The sequence below is a fragment of the Silurus aristotelis genome, assembly GCF_946808225.1.
Source record: "Silurus aristotelis genome assembly, chromosome: 14".
Classification (NCBI taxonomy): domain Eukaryota; kingdom Metazoa; phylum Chordata; class Actinopteri; order Siluriformes; family Siluridae; genus Silurus; species Silurus aristotelis.
The window spans coordinates 13,822,641-13,832,502 of record NC_139587.1 but is presented as its reverse complement, the minus strand read 5'-3'; the positions used below and the strand labels follow the sequence as shown (position 1 = coordinate 13,832,502).

The following is a 9,862-nucleotide window of genomic DNA, read 5'->3' as shown; positions in this document are numbered from 1 at the left end:
CATGTACTAGTCACAGACATGTAGACATCAAGGTCATGCCCTTTAGATTTGTTGCAGATGAGGCATTTGCAAACATATAATGATGCAAATATCTTAACCACAAGCAGTGTGTTATAGTTACAAGTATCAAATGCTAGATGTGTCATGTTTACCGAGGAACAGGGAGTCTTTCTTACTACAATTTCCCTAGACCTAGAAGCAGTGCACAACTACAGGCACTGACCTCAGTAGACAGGCAGCAGACACAGAGGATGAAGACCACCAGCTCATCCTTGGAAGCCGGCAATGTAATGCCATCATTCCACTTGGGTCTACTGGCATATATTAAAATGCCACTATAATGTCACCAGCAGGGTCTATGTCTTGGCAAGACTGTATGTAAGAAACTGTGAGGCATATATGAAACTGTGAAAACCCTGCACTATTTTGAATAATTATGACCATAATATAGAAGAAAGTAAAAAAATAAAAAAGTAATTAAGACTGTTAAATGGTGGAACAGTGTTCTCTTTAACACTGGCTGTGATGCAGGCTAGAAGCAGGCTGTGATATTTAATGTAGCTAAATGAAGAACAATATATAGATTGATGAAAGACAAAATATAGAACTCTTATATTAAATGTTATGTGTGATACCTGTTGGTTATAGCCATGTTTAACCTGTTTAGCAAGCCATTAACGTTTCTTTAGTTATTAGGTATACTTAATAATAGGTCAAGGTTTAATTAAATAAATAGGTTTAATTAAACATTTAACTTAAAAAAACATTTAACTAAAAACCCCTTTGCCCTTATACATTTAGAAAATAATTATATGCTACGCATAGTCAAGCTTTTAACTGTTAATACATTAAATACAATAATAATAGTAATATTAAGAAATATTGAAAATATTGAAAAGTAAAAGAATCATGTAATACATTTATAAACATGTACACTTCTAGAGTGCTGAAGGCATGATAAGACAAAACATGAAACGTCAGGTGCCTTAATATCTATTTCTGGTGAAAAATTTTTTTAACTGTTGTCCCACTCCTATGCAGTTTGGGATACAGCGGCTTCCCATACTAAAAGCAAAAGGATGCTTAAGGGTTATAAATTCTACAAATGTGAGGAAAACTAAAAAAAACATAAAAGGGTTAACAAAAAGGACTGCACTTGTACAGCCTGCTTCTCACCTGGGAGCTGCAATATCTCTGCTATTTGCTTCCATGCAGTATCCTTCTTGACACATTCATAGTAACAGCTATGACCTCTTTTGCCAAAAATACACAAGAATTTCTTCCTTATTGAAATCCCAAACAGCTTTATTTCTTTACTCTTTTTTCATCCCTATGGTATTTAAGTTTTAGTGCCATGCTGCATTGCATGTTGTATTTTTATTGGCTAGTCAATAGATGTATTTGGCAGCAGCAGACACAAACTGTGATATGGTCATCCATCGTGACAACATCAACATAAAAAATTATCTAAGATCTTTGATCATCATCAATGATCATCAATATTACCATTGTTTAAAAACAAAAGATAAAAAGCGTACATTAATCTTGTCAGGCCAATTTAGGAACAATTTACGGCATCTGCACTAATTAACTCCACTTTCTTGTACTACACAGGCTTCCCATTAACAGACAGAAGACTCATTTGTTTCCAGTTTTACACACACACACACACACACACACACACACACACACACACACACACACACACACACACACACACAGAGCCAAAATGTAAACTCTCTCAGTAATAATTTTTTTGCAAAGTATACATTTAGCACAGCATGATCATTTGCACAGAATGGTGTAAGCACAAAAATAAACCCTTTTACATTGGGTGAAATATGCCAAAATATGCCTCTTTTCAGCTATCTGACATTTGTATAAACCACAAGATCAGATACTTTCTACCAGCTTCTTCAATGTACAGTATAAACAAGTGTTTCTGCAAAGATCTTTCCTGGATTATATAGCCATTCCTTTGTGCACAAGTTCATAGATTATGCAGTGAAATTTAAGGAAGCCAGGGAATAATTTGTATACCCTGCATTTGGCAATTAACAATTTTGTGAGACCCAATATTTTCGCCAAAAACTCCTTGAATATACTAAATGTCTTCTATGTGTGTTCTTTTAAAAGGAAACATGTAAGACATTTTTATGCCATTTTTTAAATACTATTCTGATAAAAACAACTTCAGTGAATCAATTACATCTGTTAATAAAACAAAATAATGTAATTTATCAGTTGCTGCACCTCTAACATTATCTTTCAGTGAATGTGCTTTTGAACAATTGAACCGTTTTAATGGCTGACATTAGCTCTGTTTTATTTTTGAATTCAAAACTGCTGGCTTTTTGAGCATTTCCTCATTTTGAAATGACTTCTTGTGTCAAATGAATGACTCATATTGAATGATGTTTTATGTAGGGCTCAATTTTGTATGGTATTACTGTTGGGCTAATTATTATTATTATTTTTTTTCATTTTTATTTTTGTTCTACTTTTTTATTTCTGATTTCACCTTTTTATCTGGGATTTCACTTGTGTAGTTTCTGTTTATATTTTGGAAATACCTCTAGATATTCCCCTTTTGTAGTGCTATGACTACTTAGCAAATTAAGCTGACACACTTGGAGTTTGACACTGTAAAAAAATAAAATACAAAGAAAGCTTCCTAATTATATGTGAAAGTGTTGAATTTTTGTTTTAAGGTGTTTGGTCATCCTCTTCATCATCTTTTATTTTACGTTTTATAAGTTAAAGGGGAAAAAAACAATAATTTAGCTACAGGAATCCGTTATATCGATGGATGAAAACTAGCTTTTGGGGCATGTTCACAGCAATGCTGGGCCGTGGAGTGGGTATAGAAACAAGTAAGAAATGTAAGAGCAACATGACAGTCAGCACATTTTATGGACAATTACCCTGGCCTGCTTACCAACAGAAGAAGTTAGAAAGAATGTTTCAAATGTAAATTATTTAAATGTAATTTTAAAAAAGGCACAAATTACCTCTACTTCAATCAATACATTAAATGTATTTTTTTTCATGGTGTGTACACTACTGGGTTTTTTATTTGTCTTTTCCAATTTTTCATTAGAAGTATAAAATAAAGTATAGACTAATACAGACTAACCACCATAATTGGGCATTGCGTATTTTCCATATTACATATTTTTCTAGATATATATTTTTGTATATATATTCTTTTCCGATTTATTATTTACTACTGTATCATTTGAGTGTTTGTCATATATCAGTAATGTGTCTTCCTTCCACCTACTTATCTGTGTAATGTGAAGGGTCAGTTTGCATTGCTTGTCACCACTTTACAAAGATATATGTAAAACATAAGGCAATAAAATATATTTTTCAATATTATTCAAAAAGATTGTTATTAAAATGGCTCCCAGATCATTCTCGCTTCAAATCCAAGTGGTCTGTGATTACTGTAACACTCGAGTGTGTTCACTGAGAGTGGTTAAGAAATCAAACAAATAAGATGTTATTTTACTCATTCTGTTACCAAAAATGTACTTGTGAAATTATTTCGGGAAAATATACAGCAATATATCAAATTTAGCTCTAGATTTAATTTGGGAGACCCAAAAAATTTACTATCTGTCATCACATTTTTTTCCCACAAATAGGCTCTCCTGTTTAATGTAAACAAATGCAAGTGTGAGATCAGGGGGGTGGCCCCATGAGCTTGGGAAGGCATGCATTGTGTAGTTGTAGTGGAAGTGAGAACAATGATATTGTCTAAAGCAATCCTTCTGTTTGAACAACCTTGGAGTCACATTAGTTCCCTGCTTGGCCTGGACTTTTCCTGGGTGGGGAAATTCTAAATTTCTGACATTTATGATTCACTTAAAAATCTTCTGTAGTTCTATAGGTAACACAGAAAGAAAGTTGATGCATAGATGACTGGCTCTTATCTTTTAAACTATAGAGAAGAGGTAAGTATAGGCATGCTTATTTAATATATCTAGCATTAATGCAATACTGTACAAACATAATTCTGCTCTTCAGTAAAAGATTCTTAATGTCTAAACTACTTGTTATATCTTTTGTAACATGATTGTGCTAGTTATATAAATGTGTTGTGTCATTTATGTGTTACTCATTAAGAAACACATTAACATACAATATGTTTTATGAAACAGTCTTAGCAAGTTTTATATATAAATGTATTTTATTATATATATATATATATATATATATATATATATATATATATATATATATATATATATATATATATATATATAATAAAAAACTTTTAACATTGTAATATGTAATAACATTTTATTTATTTTCTTATTATGTTGAAGGATTGCAGTTTAATTTTAACTGTTCCACAAAATGTGATTGGAGTAGCTTTCGGAGTCTCTATGTTTAATGACTCATATTTTATTTAAACAGATGATTTTTCTTGTGATTGGAGTCTTGGTTGTTTTTCCACATGCTGTAGAAGGGTCCATTAAAGTGGCAGAAAGTTATTGGACCCTTAAAGCAAATGGTTTGTATTCACTGACATGATATTTATCACCTATATTATCAGTGTTGTAATCGGTTAAGCAAATGTTTAAATATGTATTAATTGATATTCAGAATGAATTAATCTTTTTAGCTCTTAAATTTTCCTAAATGTTCTTCTTACCCCTTTATTCTACACCAGAACTGGTGGTGGATGAAGATATGGATAGATATGGCAGTAAGGTGCTGGTTCCGCTAGTGTGTGGTGAGTCTTTTGAGGGACAGGAGATCATATGGAAGCGAGACAGCAGAGATAAGCTCCCACACAAGGAAAATAAAATTTTTGTGATATTGGAGGAGAGACAGGGAGGCACATACACCTGTTACAGCAAAGAGGAAAAATACCTGAACCACACTCTTGTATTGGTGCAATGGAGATACAGGAAGATAATTAAAGGCACACCTGAGGAAGGTATAGTACATATATCAAAGAATTATCTGAATGATTGCACTGGAACAGGGTAACTACTGAACTGTTTTGATTAAGTGGGACGACACTGCATGTAGGGGTGCCTTTTAAATGAATCAGAAATGTGATCAGTAAAATCATTAAAGGCAAATTTTAAAATGGGCAATTTCCCAAATAAAATTATATTCAATGTACTTTTTTTTAATTCTATTTTTGGCAAGGTTATATCCACTGTTCAACAAACAACTACAGTGGCTTTTTCCAGTGTTTCTGGACCTGGGATGAAAGAAGAGCTGGAAAAGTTGAATTTATTAAAATAACACGGCAAGTTCTTTGTGCCACTAAAGTCATTCACTCTCAGTGTAATTTGAATGTATTTGTAGTTGCAATTAGCATTTACCACAGCTGTTTCATTTTAATTTTATAGCAACAGAATGGGTCAGACAAGCTGAGAATACAGAATTCAGTTCACTGTGATTGACATACATTTATTTCCACTACAGCTCTCACACTGCAGGAAACATTAGCTGCAGTCTGAACTCCAATGCAGGCAGCATCACATGCCAAGATCATGCATACTGTCCCTATGCTGAGGAGATTGAGCGCATCAATTTGACTATTTATTTCAGAAGCAACTTTGTCATCGAGACTTATTATCTGCAGTTTCGAATCTCAGATATAGGTAACGGTTTAACATTTGCTTTGCAAATGAATGTTTAGTATGTCAGTTGCCCTTTATAACACATAGTTCCAAACACCACCAACACTAAATGTTGGTGTCATTATACAAATACATATAGTATGCAATTTATGTACAGTATGTATGTAGTAAAATAAAATAACTTTGCTAGTGCATGGTTATTAAAGAAGTAACAAACTTTCACACACCATCTGCAAATGGTTATTTGTAAGAGAGCAATTTGGTCATAGTCATGTGTGTCTTTGTCTGTAGTGAGGCCAGACATGGTACATATCAATAAGAAGAACAATATTCTGGAGCTTAAGTACCCAGAGAGCTGGAGCACACCATTCTCCTACTTTCCCCTTACATTTCAGGTGAAAGAGATTCGTTGCCAAAAGAAAAGGGGTTGTGACTGCTCTATTCGCAGATCATCAAAGGTATTGCCTTAAATCAGTTACCATAACACAAAAGAAATTATATTCATCTATTTTCTGTGTATTTATATGTAGCCATTTTACCTTAGTCCATTGTGTCAATTTTTATTTATTATTTAATTTTTTAATGTCATGTTTTGTCATGTGTTTGTGCTCAGGTTGACCTTACACAAGCGCAGCAGTGGCCATTTAAAAAAGGGGTAACAGTGTGTGTAAGAGCACAGGATGAATTAAGCAACTCATCTTGGGGAGAATGGAACCAGTACAAGTGAGTTGTTTCTTCATGATTTAAGTTTTTTTGTAAATTGATTTCTTTTGTTTTAAATAGATTATTTTTTTTTTCGTTTTTGTTAATGGAACTTTCGTCTTTTTTAGATGCAAAAAAGAGGAATGCAAGAGAACAAATAAGAAAAAAGATGGCCTGAAGTAAAAAGTAAAAAGTAAAAAAAAGTTAAATGGATGGTGTGTCTGTTTATATTAAGAATGTTCATGTACAATGACATTATATTAAACATTCAATGTATCCAATATATTTCTTCAGTATATACAATACAGTATATAGTTTAGCATACATTTAATAATAAATTGTATTATTAATAACAGTAATAACATGGTCATATGATTCTCTTATTTTCTATAGCCACATGAAAAAATCACAAGTAAACAAGTTCACAAATTCAAAGTAAAAATTATTATATTGTATTTACTTAAAATATTTTCCATTATGTGAAGTGATACTTTCATACATTCACTCATTTCCATTTCATGCTGCTCAAAACTGTGGTAAAGTCTGTGCTAGATTGAGTGTAAACTCTTCAGAACAGACTGCAGGCTACAAATGAAACCACACCTAAACCCACCCAAACATCTCATTTAGTGTTACATTCAAAGTTACCAGATTACTGATCAAACAAACTTTAAACTTGCAACTCAAAAAATGCATACTGTACAATATGTACCAATATATACCATGACTCATACTGTATCAGTTTTTAATATGGTCTGCTTTCCTGATTATGTAATCTTTGGCTTTTCTTCCTATTTCCTACTTGTCATGTTACCAACAAATATTAACTAGATTAATTAAGTTTAAGCAAATATGATTCATAGGTTTTTTTGCCAACTTCAATAAAGTATTATATGCAACTGCAGCTGTCTTTCTGGCAGACAATATACTACACATGTAGGTTGAAGGCAATGGGATTGCTTGTTTGGCAACAAATGTTAGCAGTTCAAGGCAACCATTAATTATTCATGAAAAGTGAATCGTAAATATTTACAATTCATCTAGGACCTGAACTACAAAAAAATATGTACAATACTTTAATGTTACCTTTTGTGTAAAACTTCAGACACAGTGTAAAGTTTACACTGTATTAGAGGGCCCCCTATTGGGAAAAAGATTATTTGGGGGCCTGTGAGTATATTGTTAAAGGGCTGCTGTTTAAATTACAGTTAACCAATATGTATTTACTTGGGGCTGATTATATATATATATATATATATATATATATATATATATATATATATATATATATATATATATATATATATATATATATATATACACACCCCTAAACCATCTCGATTGGGTTCAGGTCCGGTGACTGTGGAGGCCAGGTCATCTGGCGCAGCACCCCATCACTCTCCTTCTTGGTCAAATAGCCCTTGATGCCTTCAGTGTGACTCTACAATTTTCATAGTCATGAAAATAAAGAAAACTCTTTGAATGAGAAGGTGTGTCCAAACTTTTGGTCTGTACTGTATATATAATAATATATGCACTCCTGTACTAAATCATTGTTGTGTGTCTGCATAACAAATCAAATAGAGACTTTATGGGAAAATGTAATAGTACAGATATAAATTTACCTACTCTGTTTACTCAGGAATTATTTCTTTTTTTTTAAATATACCTCTTTCTGCTGTTTGCTGGGAATTCATGTTTGGTTTACATCTACAAGTGTTCAAATTCATGATACATGCAAATATGAATTAGAATTCTCATTGTTGTGTAGTTCCAGAATTATTAATCTTCTAGTGAACAGCAAGAGTAGCTTCTTGAAATCTGTTTAAAAAGAAGAATCTGTAATAAAATAGCCCACAAGCAGGTTAATAAAAAATAAAAAATTGCCTAACCACCGAGCCTCCCCAAGCTAGTTACTACCTACTGGCATGTTCCTGTCCTTCAATCCTACTGTTTGTGATGGAAAAAGCTGACCTCAGACAAGTGCTGAAAATAGCCCTGGACATCCGGATCCCAACCTCAATACTGGAAAAACTAACCTGTAGTTACAATCTAAATGAACAAGTGGCCTAGTAAAAACAAACATCAAAGGAGTGCAAGCAAGCAGTGCTATACATCTGCAGAATTCAATGTAATCCAATTAGAAGGATTTCTACTTATGCTAGAGACAATGAAGGAAATTAAAACCTTTAAGAGATTGCTAAAACTGCAGCAAGAGAATAATTTTTTTTTAAAAGGGGTGAGTGAAAATTAAGACATCGACTTTCCAAATACACATACAAAAAGGAAGGATAATAAGATTTAGAACCAAAGATGAACACTAAGGTGGTATAAAAGAAAAGAAAGTGCCATGAGGTGACAACAGAAAAAAAAAGCTCTCGGTACAGAATCTGGAATTGTAGAGAGCCAATAGAAAAAGCAGAGAAGAGTGAAGAAGCACACAAATAAGCCAGAAGACATAAATTATCTAGATGAAGTGGAGAGGTACAAACTGTACAAATGGACTAAAGAAAAGGAGGCAATAATGGAAAAGTAGGGTATAATAAAAGTGACTACTACAGTGAAAGCAGTCAAGTATTTTTTTTTTACTAAACCCTATTGAAGATTCCATTCCATATAGAACTCCATAGTCCTCAAAACAGGAGCACTTTATGCATGCTGCTTGAAACACAGGCCAACCTCACCATCAACAAGCAATAAGTATCATCAATCCAGTGTTTTGGTAAGCCAGGTTCCTCACATTTTAGTGTGGACTAGCTTAACCCCTTAGCCTTCAGCGTCGCACCTGCACAAAACCACAACATCTCATGCAGGTTCAGATCCCTCGGAGGACCTAGATTTAAATCCCTTTGTTGCTGGCTCTGCTACTGCCAAAAGGGGTAATGGACAACAAGGGATATTAATCAGGTGTTGAGCGAGTAAAAAGGTAGGAACATGAATAGCAGAGATGCTCAACCCAACAGGTATATATGTTAAAAGGTAAAATGGCAATTAATCAATCCGGATATTAGTACCCCACAACGGATTCTTTAGAAATTGTTGAAGACACGAATACCATGGAAAGGCAATACTACATGACTACAAATCAGATTTGAAAAACCTTAACATGCAGCTGGCACAACAGTATCAGCTCATCCGTAAGCCACTTAAGATATAGGGAAATTAATTTAATAATTTAATAGGGCAGGAACTTTGAGAACACCAGGAAATTGAAAAGAATGTGGTGCACTGACGTTATTTTAAAATAAAAAACTATGTGAGGAGTTGATTAAGATGTACAGTGGTCCCCCGGAACTCACGGGGGTTACGTTCTAAGACCCAAAAATCCACGAATTTTGGATGCACTCCCGCAGCCCCACTGGTACCTTAGTGAATTCATCTGGACATTGTCACCCTTATAAACAAAATAGTGTACAGTATTTGACCAAATACATAGTTTAAAATGTTATTCCTTACGTTCCTGAACATTCGGCCCCACTGAGGATTCCAGTGAATTTAAAAAAATAATCCGCATCTTGCTGTTAGCTAGGTTCCAAATGAGAACCCCTAAA

At 33.5% G+C, this 9,862-nt stretch overlaps 1 protein-coding gene across 3 annotated transcripts; it reads left to right on the top strand.

Annotated features, from left to right (window-relative positions):
• Positions 1 to 3,756: 3,756 nt before the first annotated feature.
• Positions 3,757 to 7,166, top strand: il12ba (interleukin 12Ba; the record flags this gene model as incomplete). 3 transcript variants are annotated; one of them, XM_083559896.1, is made up of 8 exons in its annotated part: positions 3,757 to 3,959; positions 4,426 to 4,522; positions 4,682 to 4,744; positions 5,170 to 5,272; positions 5,452 to 5,630; positions 5,901 to 6,067; positions 6,223 to 6,332; positions 6,440 to 7,166. In XM_083559896.1, the coding sequence occupies exons 1-8, from the start codon at positions 3,924 to 3,926 to the stop codon at positions 6,492 to 6,494; spliced, it is 810 nt and encodes a 269-aa protein (XP_083416022.1). In that variant the 5' UTR covers positions 3,757 to 3,923. The 3 variants fall into 3 exon arrangements, with proteins under 3 accessions (XP_083416022.1, XP_083416020.1, XP_083416021.1); XM_083559894.1 differs by having other exon boundaries at positions 4,682 to 4,951; XM_083559895.1 differs by lacking the exon at positions 6,440 to 7,166 and having other exon boundaries at positions 4,682 to 4,951; positions 6,223 to 6,336.
• Positions 7,167 to 9,862: the final 2,696 nt, after the last annotated feature.